The sequence below is a fragment of the Vombatus ursinus genome, unplaced genomic scaffold (assembly GCF_900497805.2).
Source record: "Vombatus ursinus unplaced genomic scaffold, bare-nosed wombat genome assembly UNPS02014786.1, whole genome shotgun sequence".
Lineage (NCBI taxonomy): Eukaryota > Metazoa > Chordata > Mammalia > Diprotodontia > Vombatidae > Vombatus > Vombatus ursinus.
The window spans coordinates 28644411-28667242 of NW_020954564.1; the positions used below are offsets into that span (position 1 = coordinate 28644411).

Here is a 22832-nt window from a genome sequence, read left to right on the forward strand (position 1 = left end):
GCCCGTGCTGCATCACATAACTTCACTGTAGCCTTAGTTCTGAACACAGAAATATGCACATTTTGCATGGCATGTGCTGTCCCACTACGCAACGCCAACGAATACTGCCAAAACACAAAAAGGGATCGGGAGTGAAAAAGTTTAAGAAGCCTTGGACTAGACAATAATATAGTTAGGTGGATTTAGAAGTGGCTCCTGAACCAGACCTTAAAATAGTCATTAATGGGTTGATATCAGCTTGAGAAGAAGTCTCTAGTAGACTACCTTAGGGATCTGTTCTTGGCCCTGTGTTGTTTATAATTTTTATCAATGACATGGATAAAGGCAGAGATGGCATACTAATCTAATGTGCCAATGGAACAGAAAAAAAGGGAAAGCTAAAATGATGTATGAAGAGTCCTCTTGCAAAAAAATTTCTCCTGGCTGGAATGTGTGGTCAACTCTAAAAGTGTGAAACTGAAAAGGGATAAATGTAGAGTCTTATATTTAGGCGCCCCCCCTCCTCAAAAATGTCACAAGGATAACATTGGAAAGCATGACTAGACAGCAATTTGTCTGAAAAAGATCTAGAACTTTTAGAGGACAGAAAGTTTAATAAGTCAATAGTGTGACACACAGCAATCAAAAAAAAATTCTAATATAATCTTAGGCTTCATTAAGGGAGGTACAGTATTCAGGAGGGGACTCTTCTGGTAAAACCATTTCAGGAGTAACTTGTTCAATTTGAAGTACCATATTTCAGGAAGGATCAATGATAATTAATCAATCAATAAGCACTGAATAAGCTCCTATATATGACAGACACTGTCGATAAAAAGACAGACTGAAATAGTCCCGGCTTGTAGTAGTTTACATTCTATAAGGGTAGTCATGTCCCTCTCTAAGCACATACAAGATGGATAAATACAAAAATAAAAGGAAATTTATTTTGGGGGAATGGAAGCCACTAGCAGCTGAAGGAGTGTCATTAAGGTCAGTCAATAAATATTTATTAAGTGATTACTAAGTACTAAACACTGTTTTAAGCACTGGGTACAAAGAGAGGCAAAAGACAGTCCCTATTCTAAAGCAGCTCATAGTCTAACAAGGGAAAAGTTTTCATGGACAAGATGATGATTAAAGTGTTTTTTTTATGTAGAAGGTGGTTTTTGAGCTTAATTTTCAAGGTAACTCAGGATTATAAGAGGCAGAAATGAGGAAGGATATCAATGAGGGGACAGCATGAGCAAGGGCAGAGATGGGAAATGAAATACTATGGGTGTAGAAGTTTAAGGACATTTTGGTTGGACCACAGAGTACAGAAAGGAGAATCATATATAATAAGGCACAAAAGGTGTGAAGGAGTTAGGTTGTGAAGGCTTTAAATGCCAAAGACAGGATTTTACATTTGATCCTAGAGCAGGGGTTCATAACCTTTTTTTGTATCATGAACTTCTTTGGCAGTCTGATGAAGGCTATGAACTTCTTATATGTAAAAAAAAATTTGTAGGATTACAAAGGAAACAAAAGGTCAGAGGTATAATTTTTTTCCCTATCCAATTTTACAGACCCCCCCCCCAAAGTCTTTCCATAGATGATTCTCCTCCCCCCATCCAGGTTAAGAACCCCTGACCTAGAGATAACAGGTAACTAACTACTCCAGTTCATTGAACAAGAGTGTCACATGGTCAGACCTAAGCCTTAGGAAAATCACTTTGGCAGCCATATGGGGGATTACTAGAGAAAGGGAAAACAATTAGGAAGAAATGTCACTAGCCCAGGTAAAAGGTGATGAGGGCATTGACCTAATATGGTAGTTGTGTGAATAGAAAGGAGGTAGCTACAAGAGATATTGGTGGTATAAATGACAATATTTTGACAAGTGATTAGATATGTGGGGTAAAGGAGTTGAAAGGGACTCTGAGCTTGTAAGTTGGGGTGTCTGGAAGGATGGTAGTGCCTTTAACAGTAATAGGGAAGTTCTGAAGAGGGGTAGATTTTTTGAGAAAGACAATGAGTTCTGTTTTGGCTCTTTAAAATTAATATTTCTATAGGACATACAGTTTGAAATATCCAGTTGGCAGTTGTGATATGAACCCCAAAGGCTCTGTCCTGGGCCATCTTTTATTTTCACTCTATACTCCCTCAGCTCCCACAAGTTCATTTAATATCCTATGCAGATAATTCCCTCTGTGTGTCCACCCTTAGTTTCTCTCCGAAGCTTCACTCACACTTCACCAACTACCTCTTTGATGTCTCAAACTGGATATTCCATAGGCACATCAAAGTCATCATGTCCAAAATAGGACTCATATATCCATAGGACCCTCATATCCCCTTGTCTTCTGAATTATCCAGTTACTGTCGGTGGCACCACTATCCTTCCAAGGACTCTGGCTTAAAATCTTGGTGTAAGCCATCAATCTGTTGCTAACCTCCACATTTCTCTTGTATGTTCCCCTCTCTCCATCCACCCAGCCACACCCTAATTCATCAACTTTCCCTTGAATTATTGTAATAGTCTTTTTTTGGGGAGAGGGAGTGGGAGGCAATTGGGGTTAAGGGACTTGTCCAAGGTCACACAGTGACTAGTAAGTGTCTGAGGCCATATTTGAACTCAGGTCTTCCTGACTCCAGGGCTGATGTCTATCCACCGTGCCACCTACCTACTCCTTGTAAACATCTTTTAACCACTCTCCCTAGCTCAAGTGTCTCCCCAGTTCAATCAATCCTTCACTCAGCTTTCAAGGTGATTTTTTTATTTTGTAAAGCATAGGTCTGACCATGTCACCTCCTGCTCACTGAGCTTTAGGATTTTAAAATACAAAGCTGTCTTTATATTTTATCCTGCTACTAATAAGCTTTTAAGTTTCTTCAAAACTTGACCTCTTCTTACCTCTCCAGACTGCTTGCACTTACTCGCCTCCATGTGCTCTGGGATCCAGAACCAATGACTTTTTTGAAGTTCTTCAAACATGTTAATCCCTCTCCCATCTTTGTGCCTTTGCACTGGCTGTCTGCTGAACATGCCTGATCTTGCTTCCTCACCTTTTCTTCTTGGTTTCCCTTACTTTTTTCAAAACTCAGCTCAAGTCCCACCTTCTTCAGGAAACTGTCCTGGTCCCCCTAGATGCTAGTGTCTTCCTCTCTGAAATTACCTTCCATTTATTCTGTATATATCTTGTGTGTCCCTGGTTATTTACCTATTGTCTCTCCATTATAATGTAAGCTCCTTGAGGGCAGGGACTATTTTTGACTTTATTTGTATTTCTAGTCCTTAACACAGTAGCCAGCATATAGTAAGTGCCTAGCATATAAATGCTTACTGACCAACTGACTGACCAATTCCTGGAGTTCAGGAGAGAAACTGAGGCTGGATATGAAGATGCAGGAGTTATTCATTCACATAGAGTTGATGATTTAAACCCACAGAATTCAAAAAGAGAGGGAGAAGTATCAGTAAGGAGCTTTAGAATATTCCCACAGTTAGGGGGTACAATATTGATAAAGACCCAGTAAAGATTGAGAAGGAATATCAGGGAAGGAGCCAGTAGATATGGAAAGATTGAAGAGCACATGATGGAATAACCGATGGGCCAAAATTGTGGGGTAGACAGGCAAGTAAGAGATACAATTAGAGACGGTGGTCTTGGCAAAGAGAAGGACTACCTTTTTCTGACAGACAAGGATAAGGAGGTGAGATTAGGGGGATAATGTTGAAGGTTTCTGAGCTGTAGGAGAAGAGAAAAGAGGGAGCTCATGAAGATGGCCTCTTCTTTTCTAAATTAGGAGGGAAGGTCCCCTGTAAAAAGGGAAAGAAAGAGAGTGATGGAAGGATCTTGGGGAAAGGAGTAGAGGTATGGCAATACTGATCATAGAGAGCTTAAGAGCCAATGAAAGAGGGATAAAAGGATTGTCATGAAACAGTGAAGGCCTACTTGAAATTATTTAACAAAACTGTAGTGGACCCAGCCAAAATTTTTACCTTATATTATAGCTGTGTCAGGGAATTCTTAAATGTTATACCAGAATTTTTTGACATGAAAAATTGTCAAACATAAGATTAAAATCATATTAACATGATCTTAAAATCTGTGTAATAAGAAACTTAATTAGATTAGAACTCTTCCATTTTTTCACTTTTCACTTGAAAAATAGAGTTAAATTGACTCTAAGTAGGCTGGGTTTTCCCTTTATAAGAAGGGATGTCTTAAGATTTATCTCTAATTAAAAGGTAGCAAAGAAATGATTCTTCATGTGCTTCAACATCTCAATTTACCAAAAGTGCAATTTAAAGGAATTTCCTTAGCCTTCCACTCAAAATATCATCATGAATATTTTCTCCAAATATAAGATGCTAAATCACCCTTACTAAAAGCAGCCTTCTGCTTCTTCTTCCTCCAACCTAAATATATCCTCAAGTAGCTTTAAACAGAGAAAAATTGCTAGGGAAGAAAGGCCCAATTCATGGATGTTAAGTTAACTTGAAATCAGTAACATTCTACAATGAGATTTTCTGTTTTAGAGCTTTGAAAACTTTGAGAGAATTATTTTCATGACCTTTGAGGGGAAAAAAACAGCATAGTAAAACTTCGCTAATTAAGAATAATTACAGGGAGTACAAGCTTAATTGCTGAATCTGAATTACAGTACATACATATACACATGTATATATCTACAAGTGAAATGAGAGGACATCTAAACCAACCCTCTTATTTTGCAGATGAGAAAAGTATGGCCCAGAGAGGTGAAAGGGCATACAGGTAGAGGTAGAATATTTTCAAAGGAATGCAATCATATTAATTTCAGTAACATAAATAATTAGTTATGTTAATTAGATATTTCATCAGACTTGTTTTAATGTTTTCTAAATGTACATTGTGTACAAATGGATGTTATTAAATCTGTTTTGAAAGTAGTTTAAATTTTTGAAATGGAAGATGTTAGATATGATAATTTTTATAGTCCCTTGAATTATAGACTGAGAATCTGAAGTCTAGAGAGGCTAAATTACTGATTTAACCTCCTTTTCTTCATCCTAGGCTTACTGTAAGGGAAAGTGTTTTGCAAACACTAAAGTTCTATATAGATGTGGGTCATTATTATTGTTATTTAATTTAATAATAGTTATTAACTATTATTGTTATTTCATGTCAAAGAAACAGTGGTAAAAAATGTATTTTTATAAGCTGACGATATTTTCCTTGCAAATTTATTTACATGACTAGTTAGAATGAGAGGAAGTATGGTGAGGTAGATTGGGGATTAATGCTAGAGTCAGAGAGGCCTGGGTTAAAGTTCTGCTGCTGACATGTATTGGCTGTGTGATCATGGATAATTCGGGCACATAGTGCCCCAAACAACTCTCTAATACTATGAGTTACAGACAGGTTGATGAACTACATCAGTCAGGGATATGTCCTCTCAGACCTGGATCAACCTCTTCCCTTCAAAAGTGAACTAAATCAACCTTCTTTTTCATAAACTCTGCAAGTAAATGCTAGCTAGCTTATGTCCAAAGATCAGCAATTCCTAATGAGTAGAATCCAAATTAATAAAGTGCTATCCTACAGAACTTTAAAAAATGATTATAACAAATACTTTTCTAAAATTTTCCATTCTCTTATAATTTAGAAAACAAATCTAAAAAATAATTTCCATTTACTCTGAGACCACTAATTAATCATAATGATAATTTGGACCTTATATGTTTATATAAGGACTTCAAACTTTCAAAAATATTTTTGCATAATTATCTCATTTGCTTTTCAAAAAAACCTTGTGAGAAAAAAACCTTGTGAGAAAATTGAGAAATACAAATACTTTTGCAGATGAAGAAACTGAGGTACAGAGTTAAATTGTAATACTGAGAATTATGTAATGTAATAACTACAAGGGACTTGAGAGGTCATTTTGTGCAGTGATATCAAACTCAAATAGAAACCAGGGCCACTAACCCACACATAAGCTTTAGTGAACCTGAGTGCATATATTGACTCAGAAAACCACATATTAACTTTATCTATGTTTTATTCCATTTTTATTTATTTTGTTAAATACTTCCCAATTATATTTTAATCTGGTTTAGGACCACAAAATTATGTCTTGCATTTGACACCTCTGATTTACAGCAACATCTTAATTTTACAGATAAGGAAACTGAAACTGGAAATAACCAAAGTCATAAATCTAATTAATGGAAAACTGGGGACTTGAAGTCTGGTCTCTTCTCTCTAAGTACAGTAGTTTTCAAATACTTCACATCTATTGTGCTATTTAAAATGAAACATTAATCTGTTAGCAGTTCAAAATAAAAAATTTCAAATTTTTAAATAGAAAAAAAACTCACCTGCAGTAAAATCTTTATTCAGATCAATAAATGCATGAGAGTGTGGTATTCGCATCTTACTTTGAGCATTCAGTACAGGATGCCATGACAAATTCCTAAGGGGGAAAAATAGAAAATGTTGCTAATGAAAACTTGCAAATGAATCCTTTTCTATGACATGCAACTAAAACATCCAGTATTTTAAGCTACTAAATTCTGCCTACATGGCATTGCTAAGACAATATACAGATGATTTATAATGGCTATTTGAAGTAATTTTACTAAAACCAGAAAAAGAATGAATTATGCTCCTCAGAAAAATAATAGTTTCAGTTTTTGTACCAAATCAACAGAGTACATACACTTCTTTTCTCATCCTTAAGATAGGCAACGAAATTATCTGTAACAGCTCTAATGGTGCTGTCTTCCCAATGAGAAAGAGAATGTGACCTAAGAGAATATATCTGAAATGGGCATCTATGTATGTAGCTAATGACAATATTCAGCTGCCTTGTAATTCAAGACTGCCAATCTACCTAGGCAACATGGACGTAAAACTAGTTGTTCTGGGGAGCTCCTGATTAACTTAATGAATTCCTCCAAGACAGGATGAGATTGCAGGGTATGTTTAGAGATACTTTTTGTTTAGAGATGTCAAGAGGTACTTCTTTAGGTAGAGTGGGAAAGTCTATGGGTATCTAACTGATAAGGACGGAGAACTCCTTATTACTTCCTACTGTCTGGAGTGGCCTAAAAAATAACTGGCTGACCAGGACTTAGAAGGACAGACAATTATCTGAGTTAGCTGACAAACCAGTTCAACCTGTTTTGGACTTTCATTTCCCTGTTCAGAAAACAGACCAAATACAGCAGATGAGGTCTAACCCTGAGCGATGAGTGAATCTTGTACTTGTGCAATCTTAGGAACTAGAAATGCCTATCTTTGGGCAGAGGGACATGGGAACTGCATGTGCTTGCAGAGATTCTGAGAATGAATTTTTCCTGTCTAAGTGTTTCTAGGGACCAGGGCACTAACAGATTTCCAGGGAAAGACATGACAGAGCATGACATGTGTGTGCCTGCAGGGCCCGAGAGGGCTGTTACAGACAGTTATATGTAGAATATAAGGAATTTTGAATTCCCCAGGTTTCATGATCCCATAACCTAACCTAGTCAGAGAAAAGAGATTTTCTTTGCAGCACCAACTTTAGGAGTTGCCCAAAATTTGAGGTCTACAGGTTGGGAACATGCAGAAAAGTAACGAAATTTTTTACTGTAGCATGCTAAATAATGAGATCAGCTACCCAGTTCATGGGCAGCATTTTACATGGAGAATAAAGGCCAGTGAGTTATATGAACAGTTAAAAGCATGATGGGGAAAAATTGCTTTTTTTCCCCTGGGTAGCTCTAAAATCTATTTGCCTTTGACTGGAGGGTGGCTTGGTGGAAGAGGGGAGGAAGTTGTGGAATCCAAACCATAGCATTACATTCCAAGTCTGTGAAAGGTTGTATATGGGTTGATTAGAGATCTATAAAAATGTCAAAGGATTATCCCAGTGGTAACCCCAAGTTCAATTTCCTTTTTAGGGAAGTTAATGAGATAGTTAAATCAAGCAACAAACATTTATTAAGAATTTATAGGGGCAGCTAGATAGAGCACTGGATTCAGGAGGACCTGAGTTCAAATCCAGCCTCAGACACATAACACTTACTAACTGTGTGACCCTGGGCAAGTCACTTAACCCCATTGCCTAGCTCCCCCCCAAAAAATTATTGTGTGCCAGGTATTGAGCAGAATCTGGGGATATATAGGTAGATAGGGCATTTATCAAACACTTATTATGTGTCAGGCACTGTGTTAAGCTATAAAGATATACATAGGGGAAAAAAATAGATAACCCTATCTTTAAGGAGTTTACATTCTAATGGGGGGAGACAGCACATATAAAAAAGCAAGTGTGTATGCTTGTGTATGTGGGGAATGTACCTGTTCAGGGGCAAGGTTGCTATGGAGGAGGTGGACAAGTCTGGAAAGTAAGGAGTGGAGTTGGGAATGAAGTCAGCATAGCCTATTCCAGGGGTGGGGAACCAAGGGGATTTGTTCTGTGAAGTTTGGATTCAGTTACATGGCCACATTTGAGGACCTAGAGAGCCACATGTGGCCTGAGGCCACAGGTTTCCCCATCTCTGGCCAACACCTTATGTAACGGTGGTCTGGACCAAAGACTCACCATTTAGAAGATAAGACCACAAAAGACAAAAATGAAATAATTCTTGCCTTCAAGCAGCCTATATTCTACTGGGGGGAAAATATGTATGTATGTATGCGTAAGAATATATATATGTATATTATACACAAAGATACATATATACAAAATGGATACAAGCTAATTAGTAGAGAGAGGATATTAGCATTTGCAGGATCAGGAGAGGCCTCATGTAAAGGGCTGTGCATGAGCCCAGTTGTAAAGGAAGTCATTCTGTGAGGGACAGATGAAGATGGTGTGCATTCCAAGTCTGAAGCATAGAAACACGAGATGGAGTATCATATGTGAGGAATACTAAGAAGGCCATTTTAGCTGGTCTATAGAATGTACAGATAGCAGGAATGCATAATGAAGCTAGGAAGGCAATAGTGAGTATACCCCAAGGTCCTGTCCTGAGTTGTCTACTCTCTCACTACACTTACTCTCTCACTTGATAACCTCATCAGTTCTTAGGGGTTTAATTATGCCTGTATATGGCTAAGACAGAGTGGAAGAATAGGTCATGGGATCTAAGGAGACTTATGAACTGAGAGGTTAGGTGTTTGAGGGCACGTTAACATATGTTGGAAGTCCTCTAGTATAAGGACAGGAATTGGGGAGGAGAGGAAGAATGTGAGCCAAGTACTTTAACTTTAGTAGTATTTTTGTATTTCTATATCAGTTTATGGGCATCATGAGTCCATTTTTGTGGGGTGAAATAGAAGATGTCTGTCATGCTAATTTTTACTTTGAGTCTTTGTACAGGAGCTGGTATCCTCTTAACTATATCTGGGGTAAACTTAAACATTAGTCAAGTGTAAGCTAAATATTTTGGAAATATCCTAGAATTACTACATACGGGAGCTATGAGCCAAAGATCTATACTGATTCTTTGAGGAGTTGGCCTCTAGGATCAAACACAGCACATATGGACCCAGTCTTTGGGGGTCCTTGGTTATGGTTTATATAGAAGTCTGGAAGATATGGTTTTACTGCTTGAGAAAGTGTCATGGTAGAAACCTTGTTGTTATCACAATCACAGGTCAGCTAGGTGGTGCAGTGGATAGAGTGTTGGGCCTGGCATTAGAAGGATTCTATCTTTCTGAGTTCAAATTTGGCTTCAAACACTTACTAGGTGTATGACCCTGAGGAAATCATTTAACCCTGTTTGCCTCCATTCCTCATCTGTAAAATGAGCTGGAGAAGGAAACGGCAAACCACTTCAGTATCTTTGCCAAGAAAATCTCAAATTGGGTTATGAAGAGTCAGATACGACTGAAATGACTGAACATCACAATCAAACACTTAGAACTTGTGATGGGCAAGTACTGCTAAAGGCTTTAAGCACACAGTAAGATACTTAAAAGCTATGTATGTTCTATGCCTTGCCTTCAAGACTAATTCATTCATGTATCAATTACTTATAAAATGCCTACTACATGAAATGCATTGTGCTAGAAAAAAGAAATAAATTAGACATGATCTCTTCTTTTAAGAAGCTTTATGAATAGATATGTGCTGAGATAAATATAATACTAATTGCATGATATAATAAATATACTAATTATATGATTTGATATATAGATCGGAGACATACAAAATATTACATCAGAAAAAGAAGGGATAACTTTTTGCTGGGGAGGGGGTTCAGGATACAAGACATTTCTAGGTGGGAAAGAGGAAAGTCTGCTGGATTTGAAATAGGGCCTCAGTTTAAATCATGGCTCTGCAGTTTTCTACCTGTGCAACTTCAGGAAAATTACTTAACCTTTCTAGGTTATAGTTTCCCTGTCTGTAAAATAAGGGAATTGGACCAAAAGGCCTCTAAGGTCCCTCTGACCTATATCTAGGATCTTATTATCTATGAAAACCATGAATAAAGACTAACAATAAAGACTTTTGATAAGTTAGCATACATATCTTAAGAGATAAAGACTCACAGAGGAAATAAGATATGAGTTTGACTTTACATAAATGGAAAGAAACAAAGAAATCAGTGTAGGCAGTTATTGCCCAATGAAATTTGTTTTTGATGATGATCTTGACTGAAGATTTTGCTTAGTTTTCTATAGTCAACTATTAGGAATCATGTAACTTGTAGAATTTTCACCCTTTTTTAATGAGTTATAAACCACACAAACATAGTGTGGGAAAGACAACAGCTGCCAGTTTAGCTAATTACTTCAAGAAAGCTTACCAGCCAACTAATATAAGTATGTTCTATATAGATGCAAATTGGAATGGCAAGAATATAGGCTCTATATTAAATATTTTCATTCCCAGAACTTCATATAATCATTAACGTGGAAAGGCTTTTGAGCTCCCTTCCCAACTGAGGTTCTGACTTCCTTTGTCTACAGTTTCCTTTTTTAGAGATTAGTTTAACTATTTCAGGAAAATTGTGATCTTAATGTGTTTTGGAAAAGATCATGCATGTTATTTCACATGTAGTTCTCCCATTGTTCTTTTGATGTGTTTTGGCTCATTTTTGGAAGCCATCTACCAGTGGTAAAATGAGTCTTTCATAATGAGAACAATTTTGAATCAAAACCAAAGGAAACTCAAAACCAAGGAAGTTTCAATATACTTCTAAGGGCTTATACTAATGAAATGTCAAGTTGTCTGACTTGAATTACGCAGAATAATTTTTTAAAAAGGAACCCATCAGAAGGTATTGATTAGACATGAAAATTTGGCTATAATGACTTAAAAAAAAAGACTACATTTGTGCTTGGTTGGGCAAAGCGTGGACAGCACAAAGAGTGCTCATAGGAGAAGCTTTTCTCTTCACGGAGTCCATATATTTCCCACTTATCTGTTAGAGCTTTGCATTTACATCTGCCATTTCCCAACATTCTTTATTATGCTCATGTATCTAATATTTACCTAAATATACCTCTAAAAAAACAAACAAACAAATTGGGTAAGGTAAAAACAGGGCATTTACAATCTAATTACAGTATTTCAATTAAAATACCAAAAAGGGATACAGGAATAGAGACATGTTAGAATTTTATAGAAGAATGCTTTTGGCATTTTTTATTTGAGACTCTATGCCAAGTAACAAGATTATTCTTTTGTACCAATGTACAAAATTGAACTCTTCAAAAGAACTTCAAGGGAAAGAACTGTTGTTTTGCTTTTTTGATAGATGAGAGGCAGTGAAGTTATTCAAATGAAGCACTTCGAAAAATACCTTCAAGAAATTACAAAATCTAAACACTTGTATGACACCAAATAGAATCAGGATGAGCAAACTCATTCTAGAAACTCTAGGGAAAAATCTGACCCAATGAGGTATTTAGGAAGAACTTTCTAATCAAAACAATTTAGTTTGGTCATTGAAAGGAAACATGACAGGCTTTAATTATCTGATCATTTATTGATTCTACCTTCTACATAATCCAGTCCAGATACTTTGACATGAATCAATTAGAGTCTTCTGGAAGATCCCAATTATTATGCATAAGTATCACACATTATGCCTACATTAGGAACTTAATAAAATGTATGTTGAATTGCACGTGAAATGATTTGTTATATTCTTTCATTTACCTAAAAGTATATCCCATATGAAGAATCCAATATGACTATTAAGTGTTAATTGTATTTTCCAGCCATTGTCTTCAATATATGTGCCTTATCTACATATTTTTCTTATTTTATTCTTACATAGCAGGAAGTGAAAACTGTTTTAACTTAATATCTACACAATGCCTATTGTTGCATATATGCAGCTAAGCTCATCCTAAAATACGGCATTGATTTTTATCAAGAAAAAAATTGTTGCTTCTTTTTTGTAGAATACTTACTATAAAATAGTTACAAAGTACAAATACTGTTGTCAATAGCATGCATACACATTATGAAATTTACAGCTAAAATTTGCTTCATTTGCCCTATTGTACATTTTATGATGTGCTCTTCAGATATAGCTTAAATTCTTAGCAAGAAGGAATTGATATACGTTTTTCAAGCAAAAACATTCACACAAACTGTAAACTTCTCAAATGTGTGAGATGACTGTGAAGACAAATGAGATGAAACATAAAATGAAACTAATTTTAAAAGGAAAACTACAGAGCAGTGACCTCCAGGTAGCCAATTTATTCCAGAGACAGACTGATATGTTTTATCTGATCTGTGACATTTCTTGACCTCTGAAGGAAAACCTAATTATTATTATTTTTTCTACAGGAACTACAACAATATTAAGGTGCACTACTCTGTGGGCATCATTACCCTTTAATCACAAAAAATTAGCATTTACTAAAGGGTGAATTTAAATGTAATTAATGTCAACTGCAGATGTTTGGTTGCCTATGGTAACTGTGACTTCAACATAATTTTGAATTCACTCACTTTTCTAATAAACTTATCAATATTTAAAAACCTTTAGTAAATGCAGTATCTATTTAATCTTTATAATAATATTTAGAAATTCATTTATGCCTCAGAATCTATGCATGCAACTCAATGCCCACCATTTTCCTCAATCTTTCTATCTCCTATTTATAGCATAGCTCTCATATCTGATGTGCTTAGTAGCACTGACTCTTAGGTAACATTAAAAAAAAAATCAATGTCAACATGAGTTGAGGAGGAAGTTAATCTTCTCCTCCTCTTCCTCTTCCCACTCTGCAATGTTTGGTTTCTCTACATCTCCTCTACTGGGGAGTTTTACTATGAGTACTTTGTCCCTGTTTTAATTGATTTGTGGCAGCATACCAAAGTGGACAGAGGGTTGGCCTTGGAGTTAGGAACACTTGGGTTCAAGCCCAACCTCTAAAATAGCTTTGCTGTGTGACTGGGCTAATCACTAAGCTTCTCAATATTCTCTGGCAATTGTCTAACACCAGACTTTGCAGATAAGCCACAAAAGTACACTAGTACAAGAATTCTACACATTAATGAAATCACAGATTCATTTTCTCTTTGGCCCCCTCTGCTAAAAGGTTCATGGAGAGCTCCTCAGTAGGTCCCATAGTACTATTAGTTATATGCTTAATCTTACGACCCTAAATTACTTTTTTAAAAAATGTGAGCCTAAATTCTTAATACAACATAAATCTTATTATACTTAATGGAAGTCAAATAAAAACTACCTAATTAAATTTGGTTTTAGAGTTAATGAAATATTTTGATGCATTTGCTCTTAAAAAGAAAAATAAACACTATCCAAAGGCTGCTATTTAAATTGAATCACTAGCCTTTAAATATAAAAACTTTTCTTCAGAATTCTTACAGAGTGGTAGTGTTAAAAGAGAAGGCAAGCATGTTATCAAAATACTTTATTCTTAAAAAGAACAAAAAGAGCAACTTTATATTGCAGATACTATAAGTATTACAGTTAAACACAATAATTAAGAATTACATTAATCTGTATATTATAGGTAAATATTGTCTATTAAAAAGGCAAACTCACCTTGATTACAGATTAGCAAAACAAAAACCCTTTTTCCTTAGACATGGATGCACACTTGGAACTAAAATCAATTTCAAATATAATTAATCACTAATTTTAATGAAATATGTATATGCTATAAAATATTTCTATCAACACAACTTATTATTTATGCTATTCTTGAAGAAAGCTGATCAAATTTTTTGAAAAATCAATATAATGTTATAGTCCTAAACGCCCTTGGGGAATCAGAGGCTATGTAACTGTAAGATTTAAATAAAAGTCATCTTAATAAAATTTAAGAAAACATTCATAGATCAAAATAGTCACTCTGAAGGGCACAAAAATTTCCATTACATATGCAAAAGTCTGGGGGAAAATCCAAAGCAAAACATTTCTTAATACGTCTGCTTTGGCATAGTGGAAAGTGCGCTGGATATGGAGCTGGAGGTTCCAGGTTCAAACCCCATCTATATCTATTAATATCTGTGTCACATGGGGCCAGTCATTTCACCCTCGTTCTTGCCCTCTCTGCAGTCTCTCACGTAGCGGATTCCCCTCTTCTAGAACTCTTCTCTCTAGGTTTTTGTGACACTGCACTCTCCTGGTTTTCTTCCTACTAGTCTGACAAATCCTCTGTATGCTAAATCTTCATCCACGTCATAGCCACTTGCTTTAAGGTGTGTGTGTGTAAAATTTCATCTTCACCACCACACGGGGAAGTAGGTACTACTATGACGACGACGACGACTACTATACTCCTCCTCTTCTTCATATTTTACAGATGGAGAAACTGAGGCAGAAAGAGGTTCAAATGACATGCCCAGGGTCACACAGCCAGTTAGTGTCTGAAGACACACAACCAGAACTGAGCTCATCACCATCCCGCAAACGCTCCCCTCTAAATTTCCCTTCTACTACTGAAAGTCCACCATCTCCCAGTCACTCAGGCTCACTACCCAGGCATCATCCTTAGCTCCTCACTGTCTTACCACCCATCTCTAATCAGAAGTCAAGGCAAGTCCTACAGCTTCTACCGTTGTTAACACCTCCCGTATGTGCTTCCTTCTCTGATATTGAGACTGTCCTCATATAGACCCTCATCACCTCACAACTTACACAGCTGCAATAGCCTGCTGATTGGTCTCCTTGCCTCAAGCGTCACCCAACTTCGGATCACCCTTCATTCAGCTGTAAAATTAATCCTCCTAAAGCACAGGTCTGATCCTATCACTTCCCCTAGCCCTCCTCCTACTCAATAGACTCTACTGCCTCCCTATTACCTCCAGGATCAAATGCAGAATCCTCTGTTTGGTTTTCAGATCCATCTTAACCTGGCCTTCTATACTGCTAGTTTTCTTATACCTTAGTCCACATTCTGCAATACAATGACACTGATTTTCCTACCACTCCTTGCATACCACATTCCTTCTTTTAACATCAAACATCTTCTCTGGCTGTCCCCAGACCAGGAATGCTCTTTCTCTGTCTCTGTCTGTCTATCTGTCTCTGTCTCTCTGTCTCTTTCTCTCTCTCTCTCCTCTTCCCCCACCATCCCATCTCGGTTTCCCAGGTCACCTGGTTTCAAGTTCCAGCTAAAGTCTCACATCTATAACATGCCTTTCCCAGTTGTGCTTAGTCTTAGGGCCCTCCTGAGATTACCTCCATTTTATTCTGTACATATCTTGTCTGCACAAAGCTGTTTGCATGCTGTTTCCCCCTCAGACTGTGAATTCTTGGACAGCAGGGACAGTTTTTGTTTCTTTCTTTTTGTTTTTGGCTTTTCTTTGTACCCCCGGTTCTCTATCCACTGTGATACCTGGCTACCTCTATTTCTGGCCTCTATTTAAAGCACAAGTGAACACGTTAGCAGCATTGGAAGAGATAGTTTGCCTTTGATCAAAATAATAGGCATTTTCACTTTATCATTAAGAGCAATATTCCAAATTCCTGAATCACATCAGTTACAAACTATATTTTGGGAAACTGCTAATAAACATTGCCTGCACTTTGTGTCAGATAACACAATTGATAACGGTGTCTGAAATATAGTAACTGCTTAACAAATGCCAATTGATTGACTCTCAGGGATGTTTCTTAATCTGGAAAAATGAAGGATTATATTAGATGACCTCAAAAGTCCTTTCCAGATCTAAGTTTATGATCTTAAGATTCTAAAACAACATATCACATTACTATTACAAATAATTAATTTATAGTGAATAGGGTTTGGCTGACTACTAAAAGACTTTGGCAAGTCTTTTACTAAATATAACTATCTGTTCTCAACTGGAAACAAACAACAGGACACTCTGATCACAATTTGCAGAGGAGCATTTCACTAGTCCTGGTCTGGTCTGGGGAAAACATAAAGGAAAAAAACTATCTTAATGGAGAAGAAATTCTGGGAATGAATGGATATTCCCTCCTAGAATTAAATGCTTCTTTAGGAGCAATGAAAAATGTTGGAAAATGTAATTTTGTTTTTGTAAAAACTGATGGGTTTTTCAAGTTCTGATGGATTTTTCTCTAAACAACTTTGGAACAGTCACAATAAAAACTGGTATTATGTGCATGTTAAGGGAGAATCTAAAGGAACTATGAAGCATTTCGAAATAAACTTTGTGCTTATTAAGAGGATGAGTGCTGATTCTGATTATACACAATGTATAACAACTGTCTTAAAGATCACCTACATCTGGTTTTGGGATATAAATCTCAACATATTTTCATATAACTTTTAAAGAACAAGACCCAATCGAGATAATCATTTGTAATAATTCCATTATAAGTGATTATGGATGAGTATCTGCAATTTATCCTTAATGTATTCTCAAAAAAAACAAAATTATCTGTAAAAATGAAGTTCACTCTACTGAATTTGTTCATGATATAAGTATGCCACTTAGCCAACCACAGAACATAATATAATGACAGAGGAAGTATCACGATGAAAAAGTAAGATCCATTCTTTCCTGCCTTGACAAAAGCTAACTACATTTTAATTCCTGTTTAACAATTCCTCTGAGGAAAGAAATGACCACAAGGTTTATAGTTATATGACTGTATATGAATTCAAACATTCCATGTAATTTACTTGTAAATTAGAACAAATTAGGACCAAAGTGTGCAGCATACATTTCTATTACATATCTCACATTTACCTATTTAAATAATAAACTCTTGGGCTTGGTCTATAATGGGGAAGACAAGGGAATAAGCTTTTATGAAGCGCCTGTGTACCAGGCACTATGCTAAGAATTCTTTACAAATTTTATCTCATTTGATCCTCACAGCAACCCTGGGAAGTAGGTGTTAGGATCACCTCCATTTTATAGCTCAGGAAACTGAGGCAGATAGAAGTTAAGTGACTTGCTCAGGGTCCTACAACTAGTAAATGTTTGAGGCCAAATCTGAACGCAGGTCTTCCTTACTCTAGGCCCAGTTGTCTATCCACTGTGCTACTTAGCTGCCTCTCTTTAAAGCACAAGTGAACACTTTAGCAGCATGGGAAGATATTAAATAAATGTTAAGTTTGTCCTTGATCAAAATAATAGATATTTTCACTTTGCCATTAAGAGAAAGACTCCAAATGTTTAACACATATCAATTACATGCTGTATTTTGGGATATTGCTAATTAGCATTGCCTGTACCTTGTGGCAGATACAAATGTGACACTTTTTTTTTTAGGCAATTAGGGTTAAGTGACTTGCCCAGGGTCACACAGCTAGTAAGTGTCAAGTGTTTAGTCTGAGGCCGCATTTGAACTCAGGTCCTCCTGACTTCAGGGCCAGTGCTCTATCCACTGCGCCACCTAGCTGCTCCTCAAATGTAACACTTGATAAGTGCTACTTCTAAGAAATGTGGCATAGTGGCACATTATTTAAGTCATTACAAGATTAGATTAAGGAAAAAGTTGAGGCTTCAACTATTGATTAGCAAAGTTGTTAATAATACTACATTAATATTTTCATTTGAATTCTTTTCTGACTCTTTTCCTCAGTATTGTAAGGTGATAATTTGAATCTCACTTTTTAATAAACTGAAATTATGGTTAGGTTTAAGATATTTTTCATTTGAATTTGACAAAAATTCTTCTCCTATTGGTGAGACCTTGACAAAAATCCTTCTCCCATTCTTTCCAGAGCCTCAATTTGAGGAAGGGTTCCAAACAAGCTATTCCTGATTCTCCAGCTACTGTGCCTCAGCTAGGTATATTTGCCTCCCGCCCCACCTCTAGCTCCTCTCTTATAGGAAGTCTTCCTTATTAAAATGCTTTAATTTGTACCACCAGTACTTAGCATACTGCCTAGTACACAGTCTGGAGTCAGAAAGACCTGAGTTCAAATCTGACCTCAGATACTTACTAGCTGTGTTATCCTGGGCAAGTCATTCAACACCTGCCAGCAGAAAACTGGAGAAGGAAATAGCAAATCACTCTAGTATCTTTGCTAAGAAAACCTCCTGGACAGTTGGTCCACATGGATCACAAAGAGTTAGATGTAAATGAATGACTGAACAACAACAATTAGGACACAGTATGCCCTTAATAAATGCCTGCTGACTGAATGACTTTGTCACGGCATGTAGGTGATCATGGCTTCATGAAGGTTACTTCAGCACGTGCAGATCCTAGAAGGTTCCCCCAAGTTAGGAAGGTTCTAAGTATGGTCCTGACAATAGACAGCGGGGTCTGGCAGAGGGCATATTGGCTACTTAGTATACTAAGTAATGAATTCTTTGGCTATGTTAGGAAACGTATGAAATGAAGAAAAAAAATCTCTTAGTTCTGTGTATCCCTGTTTTAATTTCCACAGTGACAGTGGTAGAAAAAAAGGGAGCAGAAAATGCTAAAGATCACACAATTTTTAGAATACTTCTAAAAATTTAACTGTTGGTACTCTAACCTGGGATCTTTGTCTAATGTCCAGTAAGGTGGCACACTCCTGAAAGAAGTAAAGCATATCAATACTAATATTCTTATTATAAATAAAAACAGAAAACGTAAAGAAATATAAGTTAAAGGATGCCTTACAGGTGGTCCTCAGAGAGTCAGATAAAGGAGTTGACAGAAAGGGTTTCATCTTGTACCCAAAGAAAAAGAAACATCATTTTATAAGGAAAACGTGGTTATTTCATCTTGCAATGCTGATGACGAACAATTAACAAATGACTATATGGAGATGATGGCAGTCCGTACATGAGTCACTGTCTGTTCAATACATGATGTCAGAGGGAAATAGTACAAAGAGTTTAACAACATCCACCCAGCCAAGTCACCGTATACTTTGATGTCTGGTGTTCTGGATGTGGAAGTACACACAAGGGAGAAAGAAGGAAAACATTGTCATTAGGAAATGAAAAAGGTCAAAGGATTATATATTGCATAATCTTAATGCCTGCCCATTCTGAGTATTAACTTCAAGAAATAATTAGGAAGGTGTTAGACACGGTGACCACTGAACAATATCACAAGACAGTATATGAATTGTCAACTGATTACTGACAACAGAAATAGAAATAAATACAATCATGGAAAATCACAGGGTGATAGATATAGATGTGGAAGAGGCCACAGAGGTTATTGAGTCTAACCCCACTCATTTTAGAGATGAGGAAACTGAGATGACCTCATCTCAGTCTAGGCAAGTCCAGGCAGATTAGGATGAGAAGGAAAAGACGGGCTGTAATTTGAACTAGAAGAGAAACATTCATACTGATAAGATCATAAACCACTGAAGTACTAAACAATAGCCATATATATAAAGTAATTCCACATAAGATATTTATTTAAAAATGTGAATTAAACAACTTGAAATAGGAGGATTTCATTTTAAAACCATATTTTCTCAGAAGAAATAATGGAAATATGCTGCTAATCTTGGATTAGAAACAAGTAAAGAGGCGCAGCTTTATAAAGTTATAACAAAATATTTCCAAGAATTTCCTTGCAAAATAAATAGAAAATCTAGAATAACAATATGGACTATTTTAGAGTTCTGAAATTCTAAAAAATAATAATTTCACATGCATTTATTTTAAATGTTCAGTCACACAGATTAAAAAATATTCTGAGTATTTCCTCAGTTTTCAAAGACGAAACTAGGAACTATGTGAATAAACAAACTAAGTTGGCTTGCATCATCCCACTTTTGATTACTTGTCCACCTTCTGTTACTTTACTCTGAGAACAAATAGGTGTGGAGCTTTCAGAGATATTAAAGGAAGCAAAGAAAAAATGCTGGGGAAAGAAGGAAAAAGATAAGGATTACCTACCTATTGAATCTTGGCCTACAAAAGACCTTATTGGATAATTCTGATATCCTAAGGAAGGAGTAATAGGCAATTTCTTCAGAAGGGTCTCCTTCAGATTATATTAGATATGGCAACAGGAACAAGATAGAACCATTTCCCCCTTACCAACACTCTAAAATAGGAGTATGTAGGTACTCCTCTCAAACTGAGTCTTGTTTGAGATTTACCTCAAGTCTGTGTAAATTCCCTGTGATCAGTACCAAAGTATGTTCTTTGTTTAAAACACACACACACACACACACACACACATGCGCGCGCGCGCACACACACACATACATTCAAAATAACAATAAGCTAATGTTTACATAGCCCTTTAAGGTTTGCAAAATGCTGTGTGTATCTTGTTTGACCTTCACAACAACCCTGTGAGCTAGGTGCTATTATTTCCATTTTACAGATGGGGCCACTGAAGCTAAGAGGCTAAGTAACTTGCCCAGGGCCATACAGGTAGTGGATACCTGAAGTAGAATTCAAATTCAGTTCTTCCTGAAATCAAATCCAGTGCTTTATGCACTCTGCCAGCTATTTGCCTTAAATGTAGTTGAACAAAAGTGTGGTGCTTTTAAAGAAAACCTTGAACTATGAAAACACACATCTGTGAGCTTGTGACTGGTAGTTCAAAAAAGTAATAATCATAGAGAAGCACCATTCCCTATAGCAAGGAAAGAAAATGTATTAGATTTTTAGGTACTTGAATGAGACAGTAAAAGGAAAGTCTTTATACCATTCTGACAGTCAGTACAGTGATTATGTGAAGCAAGAAAATGATATTACAAAGCTACTGATCTCTTATGAGAAACATCTTGTCCACAATTCACTTATTTTTAAATGATCAGGACTGTTCCATTGCAGGGAATATGCAATGAAGATTCCTGCTACAGACAGGTACTTAGGAGCTTTTTCTACTACTGTATTGTGTGCTTGGGCTACTGACATCAGCACTCTGTGACTAGGTGACTACAAAATCTGGGCAAGTGCCATGGTAAATGATGCTCCATAAATTCTGGTTTTGAGAGTTTTGTAACACTACAAGTGAAAGTTTGAGAGCTAGCATAATTAGAAGAGAGTTCCAGTAAAAGTTTACATTATCTATCATTTAAAAATTTTTTTTGGTCTAGACTTATGATTATTTCATTGGCATAGAAAATTACCAATGAGGAAACATGTCCTAGCAATGCAGATCTGTAACTTAGAGTCTTAGGGCATTTCTAGGGCATTGCTCAAGGATATATTAAGAGGCAGAACTTGAACCCACATATTCCTAACTTTAAAGCTTGTTCTCTACCATGACATGGTGTCTTAAAATCCATCATACTTAAATGAAATTCTTCTAGCCCTAAACACACACCTAAAAATCAAATTATTAAATAGTAGCTTGTAAATCTCACATTTTCCACTTCTCAGAGAACATACAAAATGTTATCAAGTTAAGAAACAATCTGGAGCCAAATTAACTTTCTGATTAAGGGAACTCTGGATACTGATAAAATACCCTTTTAAAACTGACAAAATCATAGTCTTATTTATAATGGATTGAACTTTTCAATGACAGATATAGGAACCAATCTTTAGCTTCAGTTTACATACAAAGGCAGAATAGCACCAACATTATACAATGTACACTGTCATACAATAACATTAGTATCTACTTACCCGCCTATCAGTATCTGTGGTTGGCTAGACATATTTGTGACACCAAAAATATCAGGGATTAAATCACCATTGAAGCTGAAATGAAAAATAGTGAAGAGAAATTAAGTATGTTCTGAAAATTTTATTAAAATCTCACTTAGTTATTTTAAAGGGAAGGATTATATTTGCTTCCTTATTAGTATTATCTTTGGAAATTTATTTTAGAATCTTAAGTCATCTAGTTTGTAGTCTGAGGGTTTTCAGAGAAATAACCATGTATAAAAACCAACACTGCCCCTTACAGCAGTGGATGCAAAGCAAATCAAACAGAGAAAGAAATTACACTGAGACATGCAAATGTTAATAACCCTGACAACAATATCCATAGGATGCAAAGAATTTTTTTTTTTTGTGAGGCAACTGGGGCTAAGTGACTTAGGATGCAAAGAATCTTAAGAATTGTAAGGGACCTTAGATGTAAGATTTTGATGTAAAGCCAGGATCGCCTCCTATAACATCACTGACAAGGTTTTATGTAGCCAATTTGAATCCCTCCAATACTAGCATAGCTTATTCTAAATACAGTTAGCTCTACTTGTTAAAGAGTTCTTCCTTATATTCAGAAAATGTTTGCATAAATGTAACTTCTGCTAATTGGGTACAATTCTCTAGTTACAAAAGCAAGTCTAATCCCTCAGCCTTTCATATTCTAGAAAGACAGAGTTTACTTTCTCTCCAAGTTGTTTGTACTTAGTAATCATTCCAAGTTCTTTACTTTAAAAAATTTTATCTATATAATTTTTATAATATCCCTTCCCAAGAGAGTACAAAAGAAAAACAAAACTTGTTATAATTTTTTTGTCCATTGACCACATGATATGTGTGTGTGTGTGTGTGTGTGTGTGTGTGTGTGTGTGTGTGTGTGT

General features: G+C 36.2%; 1 protein-coding gene across 1 annotated transcript in view; it reads right to left on the bottom strand.

The window, feature by feature from the left end:
• The window catches only part of ITFG1 (integrin alpha FG-GAP repeat containing 1), a 244246-nt gene that overhangs the window by 187785 nt on the left and 33629 nt on the right, over positions 1-22832 (bottom strand). The window contains exons 5-6 of the mRNA XM_027867726.1: positions 21928-22002; positions 6329-6423 (exon numbers count right to left, since the gene is read on the bottom strand). Of these exons, the coding sequence (XP_027723527.1) occupies positions 6329-6423; positions 21928-22002 (170 nt within the window). The remainder of the gene's footprint in view (positions 1-6328; positions 6424-21927; positions 22003-22832) is intronic.